The 21,318-nt window shown below is 35.3% G+C and overlaps 1 protein-coding gene across 1 annotated transcript in view; it reads right to left on the bottom strand.

Moving 5' to 3' along the window:
* COP1 (COP1 E3 ubiquitin ligase) overlaps positions 1-21,318 on the bottom strand; it is a 270,124-nt gene that overhangs the window by 209,879 nt on the left and 38,927 nt on the right. Inside the window, exons 4-6 of the mRNA XM_021682810.2 lie at positions 17,299-17,375; positions 16,581-16,700; positions 5,720-5,788 (exon numbers count right to left, since the gene is read on the bottom strand). Coding sequence (XP_021538485.1) covers positions 5,720-5,788; positions 16,581-16,700; positions 17,299-17,375 — 266 coding nt within the window. The remainder of the gene's footprint in view (positions 1-5,719; positions 5,789-16,580; positions 16,701-17,298; positions 17,376-21,318) is intronic.

Here is a 21,318-nt window from a genome sequence, read left to right as displayed (position 1 = left end):
GCTTGAGAGCAATAGGAAAAGGATGGACTTTTTAATTAAGGATGCTTGGACAAGTGATAGATATCTATATGAAAAGTTGCCTATCCCTCACATAATACACAATAATAAATTCCCAAGCAGATTATAATCTTAATGTGAAAGATAAAAAAAATAAAGCTTCAAGTAATTAATATGGCAAAATGTCTCCATGACCTCAGGTGGGAAATTCTTTACCTAACACAAAAAGCACTAATTATAACAGAAAAGACCAATAAATTTAACTCTTTTAAAAACAGAAACTTCTGTTCGTCAAGTTACATCATCAAGATAATGAAATAAGCAGCCCAATTAGATGAAGAAAATATTTGCTGAAGATAGAGATAGATAGATAGGACAAAGAATTTTTCAACAAACCATTAAGAATATCAGCTAAGTACAAAAGATGCAAAAAGCTTTAAACAGTTACTTTACACATACACAAAAAATCCAAATGGCCAACATAGTATGCTCAACCTCATTAGTCATTAGGGAAATGCAAATTAAAACCGCAAAGAAACAGCAATCCCAAGATTAGCTAAACTGAGAAAGTCTATTGTGATACCAAGTATTGGCAAGAATACAGTGCAAAAGGAACACGCATACAACACCTAGCAAGAGTAACTAATACAGCTACTTAGAAAAGCAGTTTGTTATCTACTAAAGATGAAGATAGATATGTCCTAGGACTCATCAATTCCACTCCTACATACATACCATAGATATATATGCATACATACACCTGGGTACATATACAAGATAGTAGCATTGTTTGTGAATAGGCCAAAACTGAAAAAAACCCAAAAGTCCATCAACCACAAAACTGGGGTATATTCATTTAATAAAATACTACACACAAAACTAATCAACGATAGCCATATATAACAATATGGATGAACCTTAACATTGAGTCAGAGAAGGTAAGAACAAAACAAACATTATAAGCTGCAGAAATAAATATATTGAAGTTTAAAAAAGCAATTTATAAATACTTAGGTATCAAAATAATAAAGGAAAACAGGAAGGTGATAAATATCAGAATACTGACCACCTAAGGCACAAGGGAGAAAGCTATAATCTGGAAAGGTTAGGCAGGAACACTGGGAGTCCCAACAATAATCTGACTGTTAAATCAGGATGGCAGTTACATGGATGGTCACTCTACCATAAATCTTTAAACTGTAAATTTGTTTTATGGACTTTTCTATGTTTTATTTCATATAAAAACACTGTAAAATTAGCTCACTGGAATTCCAAGCAGAACCAAAAGGAAACCAAGACTTATCAAAACTACCCTATTACAGTAAACAGGTACCACAAATGTCCAGAAGTGTATTTTAAAATTAAATCAAATTAAATATAAGACAATTGTTTAAATGCTAGTACAAATTTGGCTTTTACATGAAACCCAAAGCTCCTTTGGTCAATCAGACCATGAAGAAAGAATAACATTTTCATTTAAATACATATACTTATTAAATGCTGTGGTAGGCAGAATCTAAGATAGCCTCCAAAGATTCCCACTTAGTATTCACACACTCATGTAATTCCCTCTCTTGGTGTGGGCTGGACTTAATGATTTGCTTCTAATGACCAGAAAACAGCACATGTGCGGATGTAACTTCCAAGGTTAAGTTATAAAAATTATATAAGTGCAATCTTCAAAATGCTCTTTCTCACTTGCTCCCTTTGAGAGAAGCCAGCAGCCATGTAGAAAGCTACCTATGGAGAAGCCCATGTGGCAAGAAATTGGTATCTCTATCTAGTAGCCAGTGGGTGAGCTTGGACGGGTTCTATCCTGGTGAAACCTTGAGGTAACTGCTGCCCTGGGCAACACCTTGAATGTAGCCTGGTAGAAACTCTGAGCCAAGGCACTCAATTACATCGCACCATAATTCCTGACCCAAGATATTAAATGTTTCTTTTTTAAGTCATCAAATTTGAGCATAACGTGTCACACAATAATAGATAACTAATGCAAATGCCTACTATTATGTGCCCTTCTCTTAATATTTGAAAAAGAGTCAGTAGGGGAAAATAACTCAAAAATTAAATGTAGGGTTTTTTGAGTTTTTTTTAAGATTTTATTTATTTGACAGAGAGACAGAGAGCACAAGCAGGCAGAGATGTAGGCAGAGGGAGAGGGAGAAGCAGGCTTCCCTCTGAGCAGGGAGCCCGATGCGGGGCTCAATCCCAGCACCCTGGGATCATGACCTGAGCCGAAGGCAGATGCTTAACCTACTGAGCCACCCAGGCGCCCCTGAATGTAGGGTTCTAACAGCCCAAAAAGGACTAGCAAGATGTGATATTGAAGAAAATAAGTATGTTAAATCTGAAAAGCAGATTTAACTTCTTAGACTGGTATATATCAATATCTAAACCAACACTCATCATAACCTCAATAAAAATTAAGTCTAAGATCACAAAGTTAATTTCCAATGTCTGAATGCTAATCTTAGGAAAATAAATTCAAAAGTAGTAGTTTGCCTCCTGCTCAGTCTATATTTTGCTTGAATAAGTTCAAGTATAAATTATACAACAGGAGATAAGACCTCTAACAACTACATTCATTTTGAGGATTAAGCATGCAAATACTTTATAATATATGCAAAACATATAATCATTCACTTCATTCTGTCTGTACTAAATTGAGGTATTAATCAACTAATTTCCTAAAATAAAGTGTTTTTTTTATTATTTATTTGAGAGAGAGAGAAAACGTGCACACAAATGGGAGGAAGGGGGTGAGGAGCAGAGGGAGAGGGAAAGAGAATCTCAAGCAGGCTCCACACCCAGGAAAAAGCCTGTCCCACCTCGTTCTCACAACCGTGAGATAATGACCTGAGATGAAATCCAGAGTCAGACACTTAAATGACTGAGCCACCCAAGCACCCCTAGACTAAAGTTTATTATGATTACATAGCATTACTGTACCTGATTCCAATTATGAGGAAATTTATGAAATTCAATGTAATTTTTAAGTTTTTTGTAAAAATTGTAAATTTTTAAAGTCTGTTAACCTAGCACTAAATTTTCAAATTTGTAAACTTTGTTAACCTAGCTCCTTGGAGTCTCTTGTATAATTAAACCTGAAATACTCAAAATCACTCAATCTTGGGTACATTAAAAAAAGAAAACCAAAATGTATTGACAATATAATCAGTGCACAAAAAAGGCACCAATATCCTGAAGTACTTAGAACTAGTGCATTTCTCAGTTAAATTGCCTACCACTAGAAAATATGGTTCATGGGGGGAAAAGAAATCATCCAATCACAAGGATCAAACTAAAGTTAAGCTGTAAAATTCTACAGCACAATTAACCCAGACATTTAATGACAAAAATATAGAAACACTGATACTAAGAGCTATGTGATCAAACACAGTATCTTAGAAGGTATTAGTCAAGGCCATCAGCCACCACATCAGAGAGAGGACAAATTCCTATCACAAGGAAGAGTCACTTACTAGGAAACAACCCTCTATTGATATCTCTCATTTCAGAACATGCTGTCATAGCTTTTGTTCCAAATTATCTTTTCAAGGATGTTTCTACAGCAAATACCCTGGCAAGACAGAAATAGTGACTTTTTCCAGGACAGAGGGCAGATTTGTTTTCTGATCAATATGATAAAAAAAGTATCTCCCTGAAGGGCAAAGACTAGACAGGTTTTCCAGCAGACCCCTTTAAAAGACTGGGATTTCCTAAGCTCAGGGCTCCTTAGTTGTTACATAAATCCACTTTATGTGCACCATTCACCTGAGCCCATCTCTATGTCGCCCCTGCGGGGCTTGAGGGCCAGAGAAACAGGCAAATGTGCAGCAGCTGTGCCAAATGTGCCATAATAAAGTCCTCTATCTCCAGCCCAGAAGTCCCATGGAACTGACAGCACAAATGAAACTGTGACAGGCTAACCTGACAGCTTGCTAGGAAGGAATTAATCTCAGAATCTTCAGTTTCTTTTTTAGAGTTACATGCTGTATCCTTATTACCGGAGAGTTTTTGAATCTAACAATTTTTTTGCAAGCATTAATAGATCCCTAGAAAAGCAATGCAAAACCTCAGGGGCTAACGAAAACATTAAATAATGCAGGACACAGATAATGATGAGCCATTTAATTTAACCCCCAGACATCCTCATGTTTGGACTGTACACTTAATTGAGTCATTTATTCATTCATTATCAGGTAATTTCTCATGTCCTTAATCCCACTTTCAATGAAGTTTCAAAGTCTAAGGCAGAAAGAAGCATATGGAACTACTGCAAAACAATTTCACATTCTGTTTTAAAGTTGGGAGGTATATATGGAATACGAAAAAACCATCACTTTTCCAAAGAATTTTCTATAACAAAAAGATGTTGAGTGTACATATTAATAATTTTATTTCCAGATATAACATTTTCAGCTTTGCTACTCAAAGTGTACTCTCCAAGGACCAAAAGTATCATCACCTGAAACTTGCTAGAAATGCAGATTATGGGGCTCTGAAACATACACCCGTAATCAGAACTTGGATTCTAACAAGATCTTCAGGTGATTCTTATGTATACCAAAGTTTAAAAAGTACCCACCAACAAAGGAAAAAAAAAAATCGAGAGGAATAAATTTTACACGTGATCTTAGCCAAAAGGCCAAGAAGCAATAGAGAGGAATAAATTTTAAAAGTATAGTGAAGATAATGTTTTTTGTTAATAGACATATTAAAATCACAATTATTAGCTCAGCAAAACTTAAGGATAAGAGAAAAAGTCATAAACCATATAAAGAATATTTAGCTATTAACAATATCATAATACAGAAAAATCCAACTTGAACTAAGAAAAAATTAAAAAATAGACATCATGAATAATCAAAAAAAGGGGAAATATCAAACTAAGATCATGTAAAGGTTCTGACAATGCACACTAACAGTACTTCATCAAAATAAAAACATCTCTCATGTTTTTATTTTCAAAAGTAATAGCCTAGAACTTAGCACATTATAGACATTACATATATTTTTTAAATGACTAAAAAAAACAACCTAATTAGACAACTTAAAATAAAAATATAAGATTTGTGACAGTTAGGAATTTAAATATATAAACTGCTTTCAAAGTTATATTAGCCTTCTCCCCATAGCACAGGATTTTGCCTTTTAATTTCCCATATTTTGTATAAGTGTGAAATGACTAAGGAATTTTATGAACATTAAATTAAAACATTCTGATTATAAGATTATTAATAAAATAAATTATCTTTTCGCTATCGTTCATGTCTTATACTTTCCAGGTTCTAAATAGATAGCAATATTTTTACTTGTAGTTTCCCCCAGTATGCATTTTTGCCATAAGAAAAATTTGCAACACTCTCTACTTAAGACTTTATTATCTGAAGTTTCCTAAATTCTGTTTTCAGGGTGAAGGGTAGGCTGTCATATGATAATTCTATTTTCTATTTTTTTATCACTTTGAGGTAAGTCATTGTATTCAATCCTACAAAAAACTTTTCAGCACATCTCCAAAAAGGGATTTTTAAAATATCAAGTTCTAAGGTAAAAGAAGTTAAAATAACAAAGAGTTAGAAAACTGCCTACAACTCAAATGCTTTTTAAATGTTTAAATAAACTTTTTAGCACGAAATGCCTTTACAAAAATGGGGGGAAATGGGAATAGTCAGCAACAGTAAATGAAACATTATGTAAAAGATACAAAATAATATACCTCTCTCTTATTTCTTCTTGCAACCTTGAGGAATTCCATAAGGATCTGTAGTTGGGCTGCATGTGATTCCTATAATAGAAAATTATAATTGTTCTTTTAAAAATATAACTACGAGTTCAAAGTTTTCTTTAACACCACAGTATAACCAGTATGAAGCAAATTCATGAATCCATTTAAGTTAGCCTATTACTTCTATTTAATCAGTTTTCCCGTTTACTAACTGGCATTTTTAAAAGCAAGCCATTTTCAGAGTGCCTGGGTGGCTCAGTTGGTTAAGCCTCTGCCTTCAGCTCCGGTCATGATCAGGGGTCCTGGGATGGATCCGGGAATCAGGCTATCTGTTCAGCAGGGAGTCTGCTTCTCCTTCTGCCCCTCTCCCCTACATGTGCTCTTCCTCTCTCTCTCCTCTCTCTGAAATAAATAAAATCTTAAAAAAAAAAAAAAAGCAAGGCATTTTCCCCAAAACTAAAACTAAATTGTAAGAAACAGGTGTTTTAAATTACATTCCTCATCTACCATGCTGAAAAAACTATTTACGTGAAAATAGCAATTCTGTTATCTGTCCTAGCTTTTTCTTCCAACCAAGCTAACAGAACACCAAGACAAAAATCACAGTGGAATCAACATAGTTCCTAGATACTAAGATCACTTTCTCCATAAGAATTTCATTTCCAAGAAAATAAGAAGCATAATAAATGGGAAGGAATCCATACCTTTCAGAAATTAAACTTACTATTTGTGGTTATTACCTACTTACACAGATGTGAGAATTAATATATTTCCATAGAAAACTTCAGTCAAAATCAAACATTTAAAAACAAATCTTTTAATATAATGGAGTGGAGGGAGAAGTAAATAACCCAAATTATTAAGTGAAACAAAAATGTAACAGATAAAAGATAATTATAAGCTTGACATTTTCTGGATATAAAATTTAAATTGCAAATATTTATCTTTTACTGTTAAAATTCACACAAAGAACCAAGGAATTCCAGGTGAACCTGATGAATGAATATATGTAAAAGAGTATCAAAAGCTAAAAATGGAATGAGATGGCTTATAAGCAAAGGTAACTCTGATTTCTTATATATTTGAAAAGAAGAATAATAATGCCCAGTAAATCACTTCCAAATCAAACAAAAATAAATAAATAACAAAGATTAATAAATTTTCATTTACCTTGCTCTGCAACAGAATTATCTGGGGCATTTGTTGAAATAAACACAGGAACAGGAATCTTTGTTTAACAAGTCCCCAGATGATACGAATAAGCCAGTCAAAATTTGGAACATCACTAAGATATTACACATACCACAAAGGCATGGACATCCCACTACCAGAGTCTATCCCCTCTGAGGAGAAGGAATCTTTATATTTAAAGGTAAGAGGCAAAATAGGTCAATGAAATGTTTAAGTCAAGACAATAAGGACAAGAGAGAACAAATATGAAGTGACAATCACATTAGGATATTCCAATTAACATAACTGAATTAATGTTTCACAACTGAATAAACTTATAAAACACAGTATCATGAAGATTTAAAAGTGATGCGCTGGCATCTCGCAAAACAAACTGGTATTTACTGGACCTTAGACATACCTGAAAAGTTAAACTATCACACAGAACAAACTGACAGGAGCTCTGTGTCCCAACAATGATGAAAAATATCCTCTGCATCTTTTTTGAGATTTCTTTACACTGATTATCTATAACTGTCTACAGACTATTTGGTTGAGAGCAGAGACCACATCTTTATACAAAAAGGAACATACACAGCTAACATTGTTAATTCATTTGCAAAGGATGTGCACAAACTATCTTTAAAATGCTAATTTTGAATACTTCATTTTAGCCTATCAACTATGACATGTAAATAAGAATGCAACTGACTTGTAGAAAGAAGGGGGGAAAAAGCCCCCCAAGCCTCAAGGTCAAAGGAAAACTAGGACCAACTAAGTACACTTGGAATTCAATTTAGCAAATGGCATCTCTTCTGCAATTTAATCTTCTTTAAAGGAATAATTTCAAGAAACGAGATAAATGGCAAATTTCTGAAACTATAATTTAATATGTGTACATACAAGAAACAATAGACGATTAAAAAAGAAAATGCTTAAAAATGGGAAGAATATAGCCAATTTTATCAAAATAAAATACCCATACAATGTTTTGTTAGAACTGTCTCAGAAATTGAACAGCAAAGTAATCCTTTAAATAAGTCATTTAACCCACTACTAAAAGTAAAGTATAATAAGTTAATTCTCTAATAATTTCTTACAATTGCCAAAGCTTCCGTAAATGATATGATCGTTTAGCCTAATTATCTCATTTTCAGATGAGGAAACTGGAATAAAAGTGAAAAGAAACATTTAGGAAAAAAAGAAGAAAGAAGAAATATATTTAGACTCTTATTCTCCACCCTTAGTGCTCTGCAATATAGCAAGTTTTATCACATTTGTCCCATCTGGTTTACAGTCAATTGTCTCAAAAGTGACCATGTATGCCATCTGAAAAGGAATATGCTTCAATTTTTTATTAAACATTACTTTTCTGTATTTTCTAATCTTTTCTGCAATTAACTTTTTTATTCTAAAAATCAGGTAAGATTATCTCTACTATGAAAACAGAAGCAACTGCTTGATTACAGCCCAATACAATTAAAGATGTGAATTGTATCATTAACTCTTCATGTCCCAATTCCATATCCTTCTGATATTGTCTTCTAGATAACTTTCCAGCTGGGTAAAAATATACTGCTCAGACCTATGAGAAGATTAGTCTAACTAACCTTTATATATTTTACTATAAATGAATAATATGGCCCTTATGAGCTTAGTTACTATGAGTTCATCTTCCCAAGAAGAGTTCACTTTAAGTAGATTCTCAACAGGAAGGCAACTGGAATTTTGAGGGAAGAAATGTTTCCATTCCTTCCTTGAGGGAAGACTTTCCAAGTAGAACAATGCAGGCATGTTATTTAGGAATAAGAAGTAAGTAAAAACAAGTTTGCTCCGAGGAGTTAATATTAAGGAGAAGGAGTAATGTAACTGAGGACTGCTGATTTTTTGCTATAAACCTTGTAAGATCATTTGACTTTGTAAATTAGGAGAATATTTTACTTAGCTTTTGTTTTTCAAAGGAAGGAAAAAGCAAAGAGGAGCAGGGGAACAAGAAAAAACAAAAGACAAAACTTCCCAGGTATGTCAGGAAGTCAAAAGTTCTAGGATTATAACCCAAAAACCCTGTAAAATCTTATGAATGTCTCCCCTACCTGGCTTCAGATTTTTAATCTATAAAATAAGAAGGCAAAATTTCACAAATGAGTCATATTGCATATCTTACACAAATGTTACTTTTATCTGATAATTTTTCTCTGTATCAATACATAGTTTCCTTAAAACTGTCAAAAAAATTCTAAAGGATATGCACTTCTGGTATTATGATTGGCTACATCAGCTATCAACAGCTGAGGATACATGTAGGTAGGCCTTCCTTTTTTTTTTTTAAGATTTTATTTATTTATTTGATAGAGAGAGAGACAGTGAGAGAGGGGAACACAAGCAGGGGGAGCGGGAGAGGGAGAAGCAGGCTTCCCGCAGAGCAGGGAGCCTGATGCGGGGCTCGAGCCCAGGACCCGAGGATCAAGACCTGAGCCGAAGGCAGACGCCTAACAACTGAGCCACCCAGGGGCCCCACCACATGTAGACCTTTCAAAGCATATGTAGACACAGAGTTTAAAGGGAATTAATTCCCAAATTCTCAACCTTCAATATTTGTCTTCCTAAAACTGATCTGTTCATCAGACAACCTTCCATTTCTAAATTCCAACCTCTTCTTTCAAAATTTCTTTTCATTCTCTAAAGAAGTTTAAAAAGGGATGGTAGGCGGGAGAAAGATGTATCTTTTACCCACCCTGAAATTTACCTTGATACAGTGTCTAGGGTATGAAAGTCTCTAGAAGAGCAAAATAAATAAATAAAATACTGCTGCTTAAAAAAGCTTATTACTTTAAGTAAAGACTAGATAACAGGGCGCCTGGGTGGCTCAGTCGGTTGAGCGACTGCCTTCGGCTCAGGTCATGATCCCGGGGTCCTGGGATCGAGTCCCGCGTCGGGCTCCCTGCTCTGCGGGTAGCCTGCTTCTCCCTCTCCCACTCCCCCTGCTTGTGTTCCCTCTCTCGCTGTGTCTCTCTCTGTCAAATAAAAAAAAAAAATCTTTAAAAAAAAAAAAAAAAAAAAGACTAGATAACAAAACTTTTTATAAAAATAACAAATCTGGGGGCACCTGGGTGACTCAGTCAGTTAAACATCTAACTCGTGATTTCAGCTCAGGTTATGATCTCATGGGTACTGAGATTGAACCCAGCAATCAGCAGGGAATCTGCTTGAGATTCTCTCCCTCAGCCTCTCCCCCAACACGCATGCACTCTCTCTCAAATAAATAAATAAATATTATTTTAAAAATAACAAATCTTCTATAAACTAATTACTCTTACGTAAAGACTAGATAACAAATCTTTTTATAAGTCAAGTAATTTCCAGTTCTTTGCATTGAAAACAATAAAGATTATGAACCAAAAACTGATAGCTGGAAGAAAAATTTTTAAATCCATAATCAGGGGTGCCTGGGTGGCTCAGTCGTTAAGCGTCTGCCTTAGGCTCAGGTCATGATCCCACGGTCCTGGGATCTAGCCCCTCATCGGGCTCCCTGCTTAGCGGGAAGCCTGCTTCTCCCTCTCCCACTCCCCCTGCTTGTGTTCCCTCTCTCGCTGTGTATCTCAGTCAAATAAATAAATAAAATCCTTTAAAAAAAATTAAATCCATAATCATATTAGTAAATTAATATACCTCTCTGCATTGCAAAGGTTTTTATTTTGAAAATTTTTTAATAGGGATGCCTGGGTGGCTCTGTCAGTTAAGCGCCTGCCTTTCAGCTTAGGTCATGATCCCAGGGTGCTGGGATCAAGTCACACATCAGGCTCCTTGCTCAGCGGGACGCCTGTTTCTCCCTCTGCCCGCCTACTCCCCCTGCCTGTGCTCTCTCTGTCTCTCTCACTCTCTGACAAATAAATAAAATCTTCAAAAAAAAAATTTTTTTTAATAAAAATTGTTAAAGAGAAAATACAAACACCCAATTAATAATTAAACGTAAAGAACATAAATGAGGCCCTGAAACAATTTCAGAAAACATGTGCTTCAAAATACATGAGGAATAGGAGCACCTGGGTGGCTCAGTCAGTTAAGCACCTGCCTTTGGCTCAAGTCATGATTCCTGAGTCCAGAGTCCCTGGATCAAGCCCTGCATCAGGCTCCCTGCTCAGCAGGGAGTCTACTTCTCCCTCTCCCTCTGCTCCTCCCCTCACTCATGCTCTCTCTCTCACTCTCTCCCTCAAATAAATAAAATCTTTAAAAAAAAAAAAAAGGAATATTTATAAAAAGTGACAATATAAATAGTACATAGAATAAGCAACTAAAATTTCAAAGAACTGGTATATACAGACACATTCACAATACAAAATATTTAAATTAAAAAATAGTAACCAATACTCTTCAGATTACAATGTAAAAGGTTACTCCCACAGTAACAATAAAAAAAGGGATAAACTAAAAAGTAAAATACTACAGTTGACCCTTAAACAGCAAGGGAATTAGGGACACCGACCACCAGCACAGTCAAAAATCCATGTGTAACTTTCAACCCTCCAAAAATTTAACTACTAATAGCCTACTGTTGACCAGAAGCCTTATTTATAACATAGTCGATTAATATAGTTTGCATATGTATTATATACTGTATTCTGTATTACTGTATTACAATAAAGTAAGCTAGAGATAGCAAAATGTTTTTTTTTAATCACAAGAAAAATACATTTATAGTATTTATTTTTAAAAACCTGTCTGTAAGTGGACCTGCACAGTTCAAACCCATGTTGTTCAAGGGTCAACTATACACTTTAAGTCAACGGACTGAAAGTGAAGCAACAACTGAACCCCAACTCAGCTAAATTCCTGATTAGGCCAGAATCAATCTCTTATCCTTGCTCCCTGAAAATGGAAAAGGCAAGACCTTTCTGGAAGATAGTATTAACTACTATAGTCTCTATACCAATTCTGAATACAAAATGTCTAAACTACAATTTAAAAAATTAAAAAACATGCAAAGAAGGTGGAAAGTCAAAAGAAAAAACAGGCAAAAGAATGAAATTAACAGATGATCCAAATGCTGGAATGGGCAAAAAGGACTTTAAAACATTACTAAAAATTATTAAGGAATTAAGAGGAAAAGTAGACAAAACAAGTGAAAAAATGAATTACAGAAAAGAAATTGAAAGAACAAAATGTAAATCTTTGAAATGAAGAATACAGGGGTGTCTGGCTGGCTCAGCCAGATGAGCATGTGCCTCTTGATCTGAGGGTCATGAGTTCCAGCCCCACATTGGGTGTAGAGATTACTTAAATAAATAAACATTGAAAAAAAATGAAGAATACAAAGACTGAAATAAAAAAACATTGGATGGGGTTAGGAGCAGACTGGACAAGCTGAGGAAAGAAATAATGAACTCAAAGACAGTCCAATATAAGTTATTTATACCAATTCGTAGAGAGAAAGGAATAAAAAGAGAACACCAGAAATATGTAGGATAATATAAAACATTCTAACATATAACTGGAATACTAGAGGAAAAGGAAAGCATAGGGCTGAATAAACCTTCACAATGCTCAAAGAACAGATCCTCTGGTACTGTAAAACAAACAGGATAAATATTTTTTTAAATAAAACCAAAAACTATCAAACTACAGAAAACCAATGTCAAAAGAGTATCTCTAAAAAAAAAAAGAGTATCTTAAAAGCAACTAGAGAGAAAAAGGCTATACTATCTTCAGGGAAAGAATTGTAAGAATGACTGCTAATTTCATCAAAAATAAAGAAGCAAAGAGATAATGAAAAGTACTAAAAAGAAAAAAAAAAAAAAAAACTAGACTTCCATAGAGAACAGAACTATCAGCTCTGCAAGAAATAGTTAAAAAAGTTATATTGACAAAAGGAAATGAGCCAGATGCCAGCTCAGATATGCAAGAAAAAAATGAAAACAGCTAAAAGGGTAAATATTGGACTTAAAGAGGGTTTTTTATTTTTCTGGGTGTTTTTTGCATCATATCTTCAAAAGGCTATTAACTATTGGGGCACGTGGGTGGCTCAGTCGGTTGAGCGGCTGCCTTCGGCTCAGGTCATGGTTCCGGGGTCCTGTGATCGAGCCCCGCATCGGGCTCCATGCTCAGCGGGAGGCCTGCTTCTCCCTGTCCCACTTCCCCTACTTGTGTTTCCTCTCTCCTGTCTCTCTCTCTGTCAAATAAATAAATGAAATCTTTAAAAAAAAAAAAAGAAAGAAACAAAAGGCTATTAACTATTTAAAGCAAAAACAACTATTTAGTGTGGTTTATAATAGTTAATCACAAAAAGCAGGATTTTGGTAAACTGAATTATTGTGAACTTTACATTTTCCATAAAATAGTATATATTCAGTATTGACTATGAATACATCATCCTTGAAGTGGCATACTATAAACTCAAGGTTAGCTATAAAAAGTATTTTATAACCTTTAGAGAAACCACTAGAAATACAATTTTAAAAGTATGTGAAAAATAGAGAAGATAAAATGTAATATTAACATGGAGAATCCTAGAAACTTAATTTCTAAAGAAGGCAAGAAAAGAGGAATACAGAATAAGTAATATATGGAAAAATAGAAAATACCAAAGTGGCAGACCTCAAACCTGACCATATCAATAATTATATTACATTAAAATGAACTTAAGAACTTGAATTAAATGAGTTTATTAGATTGTGTTTAAAAAAAGAAACTCAGGGACACCTGGGTGGCTCAGTCAGTTGGCTCAGTCTGCCTTCGGCTCGGGTCATGATCCCAGGGTCCTGGGATGGAGTCCCACATTGGGCTCCCTGCTCAGCGGGAAGCCTGCTTCTCCCTCTGCCTGATGCTCCCCCTGCTTGTGCTCACTCTCTCTCTGACAAATATATAAAATCTTTAAAAAAAATTATAAATAAAAAAAGAAACTCAACTACATACTATTAAAGAGACACATTTTAAAACACAAGGATAATGATGGAATAAAGTAAAAAAAACAAAGAAGGATATACCACAGAAGCTCTAATCATAACTAAGCTACTGAGGCTATATTAACATCAAAAAATATAAAAGCAGACTTCAGAACAAAAAATATTTCCAGGAATAAACATACACAATTCATAATGGTAAAGGGGATAGTATGTCCAGAAGACATTACAATCCTAAACATGTCTTCAAAATACATTAAGCAAAAAATCACAATTAATGAAAAATAGACAAAACTGTATTTTTAACACACCCCTATCAGTATATAGAAATAAAATATGACAAGATATAGTACAAAGGCCATGAGAGAGGAAATGAAGTATATTATTGTAAGATTTCTATAACACAGATGAAGGATATTACTCAAAGGTACAATGTAACAACAATTATATTAAAAACCCAAAAGCAGGCGCCTGGGTGACTCAGTCGGTTGAGGGTCTGCCTTCAGCTCAGGTTGTAATCTCAGGGTCCTGGGACTGAGTCTTGCATCAGGCTCCCTGCTCAACGGGGAATCTGCTTCTCTCTCTGCTCTCCCCTCCCCCCATATTCTCTCCCTCTCTCTTTCTCTCAAATAAATAAAATCTAATAAAAACAAAACAAAACAAAAGCAACCACTAGGAAACAAAACTGAAACTTACCATGATAAACCCACAAAGCAAATAAAATGGAATCAAGAAAAATACCCAATCTAAAATCATATAAATCATGTTGTCTGACCACAATACAACTAAAATTCAATTACCAAAAGTAGCAACATCCAAAACACACACAAACACAGTAGCAACATCCAAAACACACACACACAGTAGCAACATCCAACACACACACAGTAGCAACATCCAACACACACACACCCACACCCCCCGCCCCCCGGACTACTGTCAGATTGGCAACAGCTAAAAACGAGAAAATACCAGGTTTCTATATAGGACAAACCCAAAGAGCAACCTGGAAATATCTGATAAGTTAAAATGTGCACGTCTATAAAAAGTAATTTCATTCCTTAAATCACTAAGTGTATATACATGAGCACAAGGAAACATGTATAACAATATTAAATGTAGTAGTGACACAGCTAAGAATTAGTAAGAACATAAATGTCCACCATAGGGGAATAGATATGCTCATGCAATGGATTACGATACATAAGTTAAAATGAACTAGATCTACATTTACCAACACAAACCTCAAAAACTAAACAAAGAGGCATATGTCAAAAGGGTAACTACAATATGAAACTTTTTATATAAACTTCTTTCAATTTTTTTATTATTTATTTTTGAGAGAGAGAGAGAGCGAGAGCACGCACACAAGCACACACACAGGTGTGTGCAAGAGAGAGAGGGAAAGAATCCCAAGTAGGTTCCATGCCCAGCATAGAGCCTAATTTACTTTACAAAGATTTATTTATTTATTTATTTATTTATTTATTTGAGAGAGAGAGAGAGAACAAACACATGTGTGCAAGGGGGGGGCAAAGGAAGAGAACTGTGGTAATCACTGCACAATACATGTATGTCAAGTCATTATTTATGCTGTATACCTTAAGCTTATACAGTGCTGTATGTCAATTATACCTCAGTAAAACTAAAAGAAAAAAATAAATAAAAGATAAAGCCCCCTCTCCCAAAAAATATGGGAGAAATTTCTACCAGCCTTGCCCCCCTCCCAGAATGGGAGAATCATTTTGGTAAGCATAACCTCAACTACTCCCTTCTTCTATAAAGATTCCCATTTGATCAGATGGAATCCAGATCTAAGCTATATTAATAATCCACCCACAGAATTTTTTAAACTGAAACTGGAAAGTCCCTTTTCTTCTATCAAAAAACATAAATGAAGAAAGTGCAAATAACCACATTATGTTATAAACATCTGAGAAAAGAAAATCAGACCTGTCTCGAAGAAATAGACACGAGAAGCACCAAAGAAAGATCCAACAACATTCAAGTGCCTGATCTCATCTCCTTATAGTCTCCAGAGAAGCTGGCTGTGGTTCCAATCCTCCCAATATTCGGCTGTTAAACTGTTCTTTTTCACGTATGTCAGCTACTCACTCCCTTACCCTGTCAACAGATACCCCCTTTTTGTTTAAGCTAGGTCAGGGGGAATCTACTTATGCTAAGGTGTGAGTTGCTCCTAATGGATCATATTCAAATCCTAATACATGCAAATTCACTATATTGTTTATAAATATAAACATTTTATATTGTTTATATTTATTTACATGAAATAAATGCAATTTTACATTTATTTACATTTTATTACATGAAACAGGATATATTTAGTTCCAGTTCCCATCTTTCTAAATGTCTTTATTTACAGGTGCCACCAACAGATACCTGCTAAAAGGATCTTATGTAGGTAAAAATAATCTCTATTTTCTCTTCCAAAGGGAAGATCGGCAAGGAATATATCCATTAGAAGAAAAATGACCAATGTAATTGTTCCCTATTAAAATGAAACTGTACTTTCTCATGATCTTTCTTATCACTCAGTTTTTCTTAATATAAACTGGCCACTACAACTTATAAGAAATTTGTCTTTTCTTTTACTTGAAAAAGAGGAATCTGTTGGAAGTGATACCTTGCACATGCTCTTTCTTACTGAATAAAATTGGATGGACTAAGTGATAGATACTACCCTATTATTTTTAAACATTTCTAGATCTTTTTCAATGCAATAAAGACCACCACTTAAAAATTTTTAAAGTTCAACTGCCACTTACTGCTTCCAGTTGTTTCTTCTTCTGCACTAGTAATTCCAACATGAGGTTGACATTGGCCAAATCAAGGTTATCTTGATCAGTTCCCAACAAATCCTGAAATATTTGCCATCTGTGGCCATTCTAAAAATGAAGAAACACAGTTAACTTCCTAAGAAGATTGTTTTAGGGAGCCTAAAATAAATGTTTAACTGCTTCTTCCTAATATGTTTATTACATAGATATCAAAAATATAATATTCTAACCTACACCTTCCTAGCCAATGGTTCCCCATAGCCTTCTAATTATAAATTAAACACTATTTCTCCCTTGAATCAATCTAGCCATATTTTAGATATTATTTGTCTAGCCATATTTTCAACTTTGTACTTGGTAAGGTATTAAGTTAGGCTCACTTCCCTCAATAATTTAGGACTGATTCTCTTAAATTGAGAATCTTCCAACAGTTTTTCCAAATTACCAACCATAGTTCCACCCTGCCATATAATCCTCCAAATGTTGTATATTACAAGCCAACTCTGACTCAATGTGATCCCAGAAGACCTTTCAAAAGATGATCACTAAATTTCAGACAATGCAGTTAGCAAAGTTCTTTATTAAACAGAATAATCTTCAATTTTCTTTAAAAAAAAATCAATGACATACTAAGCTTTAATATCTAATTAACCAATAAAAACAAATTGAAATTTATTAAAAAATAGTAATAAGAGTTGAAACATACGGTGCTACTCACTGAGTGGTCCAATTTGAACCTCTTTTCCTCAAATCTTTGCTTCTGTTTGAGAATGAGCTCATTCACTGAAAAGAGAAACAAAACAAAAAGTACCTAAAATTTGTATTATTGTTAAATGTATCATCTAATTGTTCTGTTTAAATGGGTTCTATTTTCACTTTTAAAAGTCCCCAAATTAAAAAGATGCTAAGCAGAAAATATTAGGTTTTCACTTTATTTCAAATTAGAAAACAATTTTGCCACAAATTCTAATGCTACAACTATTATTACTACTGCTATTACTAAAGGAGAATTCTCTGGAATACGGGCTTCCTCGTACATGTCTCAATGATGACACTATCAGCACTGTGTGAGGCTGCTCCATCCTCCACATGGTACCTGGTTGATTCTGTAAGGCAGACACTAAGGATTTTTATTTGTTCTTCTTTCTGTTACTTTCCTATAAATATCATGGCAGATACTGTCAGTTACCCTATCCAAAACCATTCCCCCCCTTTTTAAAAACAACATAATTTTTTTCCAAGCCACATGCTTTCAGAAAAGCTAGGTTTCACCCCAGCCCAATGGTATGATTCTTGACTAACCTAAGCCAATCTAGGCATTCATACCCTTGGCAATAATTGACAATGGGATTAAGTACGTGACCTAGTTTTAACCAATGAAGGGTATGCTGTCTTTCAGAAAGAAATGGATAGGAAGAAAACAAATTCTTTCCCTCCCTTCATTAAGAGATGATATCTGGAACTGCTCAGAGCCATCCTGCAATCTTGAGGGGAGCTAGTCAAAGAACCAATACATGCTGGGATGGAGGAATAGAAAGATGGAAAGAACTTGATCATATCACTGAACCACTGAATTAACCAATTCTACAAATTCTTTTCTTCTGTCTTTAACAATTAACTGGGGCGCCTGGGTGGCTCAGTTGGTTAAGCGACTGCCTTCGGCTCAGGTCATGATCCTGGAGTCCCTGGATCGAGTCCCGCATCGGCCTCCCTGCTCGGCAGGGAGTCTGCTTCTCCCTCTGGCCCTACCCCCTCTCATGTGCTCTCTCTCATTCTCTCTCTCTCAAATAAATAAATAAAATCTTTAAAAAAAAAAAAAAAAAATTAACTGATAACAACAAACAAAAACAACAAAAAATCTGATAAAGAAAAAGAAACTAGCACTAAATCATTTAGCACTAGGCTAGTACTTTATAGACATTATCCTATGGGTTATTCTCCCCATTTTAGAGATGAGGGAGTATTAGAGGGAGCATCAAGAACTTACGGTGACAATACAAAACAGAGTTGGGATACAAATCCAACTATCTAATATTTTCCATTATACCACAATCCAACTATAAGTATTTCCAAACAAACCAGAGATGTATCAAGCCCATAATAGGAATCCAAGCTTCAAAGATAAATAAGACTCAAACTAAGTAAGATTCAATCTAAGACTTAAGCAACTCTGAGTAGGAAGACAAACATATATGATGTAGTAGTTATAACGTAATGTGATAATCAGTACTATCATTGAAGTAGACTTACAAAGAACACAGGACAAGGAGCAATCAAAGTATAAATGAGCAGGCTACACATAGAAGGTGACACTAGAATTCAGCCATAACATGCAGAGATTCATCAAGCAGAAAAAGAAGTGAAAAAGAATTCAGAGAAGGGGGGGCGCCTGGGTGGCTCAGTCGTTAAGCGCCTGCCTTCGGCTCAGGTCATGATCCCAGGGTCCTGGGATCGAGCCCCGCATCGGGCTCCCTGCTCTGCAGGAAGCCTGCTTCTCCCTCTTCTACTCCCCCTGCTTGTGTTGTTCCCTCTCTCGCTGTGTCTCTCTCTGTCAAATAAAGAAATAAAATCTTAAAAAAAAAAAAAAAAAGAATTCAGAGAAGGGTGTGAGAAAGAGGGGGTTAAATTCATACAAGAGCAGGAGATAAGATGACTTTAAATCAATATGGCTGAAACACAGGGTCAAAGTGACTTTGTTAATGATTAATGGGTGACGAATTCAGGCTGCAAATGTAGATAGATGGGAGCCTGATTCTGAAGAGCCTGGTATGTATCTCACAAGCAAAGTTACTATTATAACCCAGGGAAGAGAAAGGAGAGCTTGAAATAATGTAGTGGGACTAAAGAGAAGTATATCAATAAGAGTTTAATGTTTCAGTTACAGAATTAACCATTTGAATAAAAACTATGACTTAGGGGTGCCTGGGTGGCTCAGTCGTTGAGCATCTGCCTTTGGCTTGGGTCATGATCCCAGGGTCCTAGGATCGAGCCCCACATCAGGCTCTCTGCTCGGCGGGAAGCTTGCTTCTCCCTCTCCTACTCCCCCTGCTTGTGTTCCCTCTCTCACTGTGTCTCTCTCTGTCAAATAAATAAAATCTCCAAAAAAAAAAAAAAACAACTGTGACTTAAACTGTAATATTTTACACATGTATACCAAACTGCATTTTACTGAGAAATCTCGTGTTATCACTGAACTTGAAGGATATTCTATATCCATAATTATAATTCTCTGGATCCATAAAATGGCCACAGTACTAAGAACAAACAATGCAATTCTACTGCTAAAGCTTCCATTCTAGTAACTATCTTTTTAGAAGCAGGAGAGTATAGTTAACGCACATATACTTGTGAGACAATCTGCTTAGGACCAAATCCCAATTCCACCAATACTACTGTATAACTTTATAAAAGTAACCCAAATTCTCTGTGCCTTAGTTTCCTCACCTGAAGAATGAGGATGATAACAAGAGCACCCATCTCATAGGACTGAAAATTAAATGAGTTAGCTTATACAAAGCACTTAGGACACTACCTGGCAATAGTAAGGATGTTATATGCTCTATTTTTTTTAAAACACGTATTTTAAATTTAGCATTCAGGTAGTCTCTTCAAAGAATAATAACGTTATTCATAAGGGAGATAAAATTCCAATTATCAATTTTAAATACAGACACAGAAAGCTGGAAAAGAGACTGAGCGAGGGAGAGAGATGGAGGCAGGCAGTTGGAGAGAGGGAGAGGGAGAGCTAGAGAGCAAGTCTTGACACGAGCAGAGGAGAGCAACTGCAGGATTTGGGGGGGGGGCGGGGGCAGGATAGATAGCAACAGGGACAGGAAGACTACACCTTGCAAGAACCTTCTAGTAACGGGGAAAAAGAAAGAGAGCTCTCAAGACCAAGTAGGATGGAAAGAATAGTGAATGTGTTGGAGAAGCGAAGGTACAAGGAGAGAATGAAAAAGAATACAATGGAAGGTAGAAGAAGAGATGGGGGAAGGGAAGTCAGAAGAAAAAGGGTCTGTGGTATAGTGTTTAGGGCAGGAAAGGAAAAATCAAAGTACCTGACAAAAAATTATATGATTATAATGACCTGAAAACCAAATCTTTTTTGAGTGTTTGGCTTCCAATTCTTTGCTTTCATCAAAATTAAGGAAGACTTGACTTGTTAACTAATTGAGCATTAAGATCGTTTTTGATAAGTCAATGCTTTTTTTCTTAATTTCTTAAGTCAGAACGAAGTCAAAAAACTGAGTGACGTTACTATTAACAAAATTCCTTCAATCCCCATCAACTTATTCATGTAAGCAAAGTTTCTCAAGACTTACACTTTAAAACTAAAAAGAAAAACCATAAAGTTACATAATGTTATATATCAATTATATCTCAAATTTTAAAAAACTATGATGATCCTAAATAAATGAATAAACAAAAAAATAAGAAGAATACAAATGAAACTGATTCCTTGTCCTAGTAATAACTTCCAAGGGTACTAGAACTAACTAAGAAAAGCACCAAACTGGGGCGCCTGGGTGGCTCAGTCGTTAAGCGTCTGCCTTCGGCTCAGGTCATGATCCCAGGGTCCTGGGATCGAGCCCCGCATCGGGCTCCCTGCTCAGCGGGAAGCCTGCTTCTCCCTCTTCCCCTCCCCCTGCTTGTGTTCCCTCTCTCACTGTGTCTCTGTCAAATAAATAAATAAAATCTTAAAAAAAAAAAAAAAAAAAAAGCACCA

This window comes from Neomonachus schauinslandi, chromosome 6 (assembly GCF_002201575.2).
Source record: "Neomonachus schauinslandi chromosome 6, ASM220157v2, whole genome shotgun sequence".
NCBI lineage: Eukaryota > Metazoa > Chordata > Mammalia > Carnivora > Phocidae > Neomonachus > Neomonachus schauinslandi.
The sequence above is the reverse complement of the archived record's forward strand: the minus strand, read 5'-3'. Positions and strand labels throughout refer to the sequence as shown.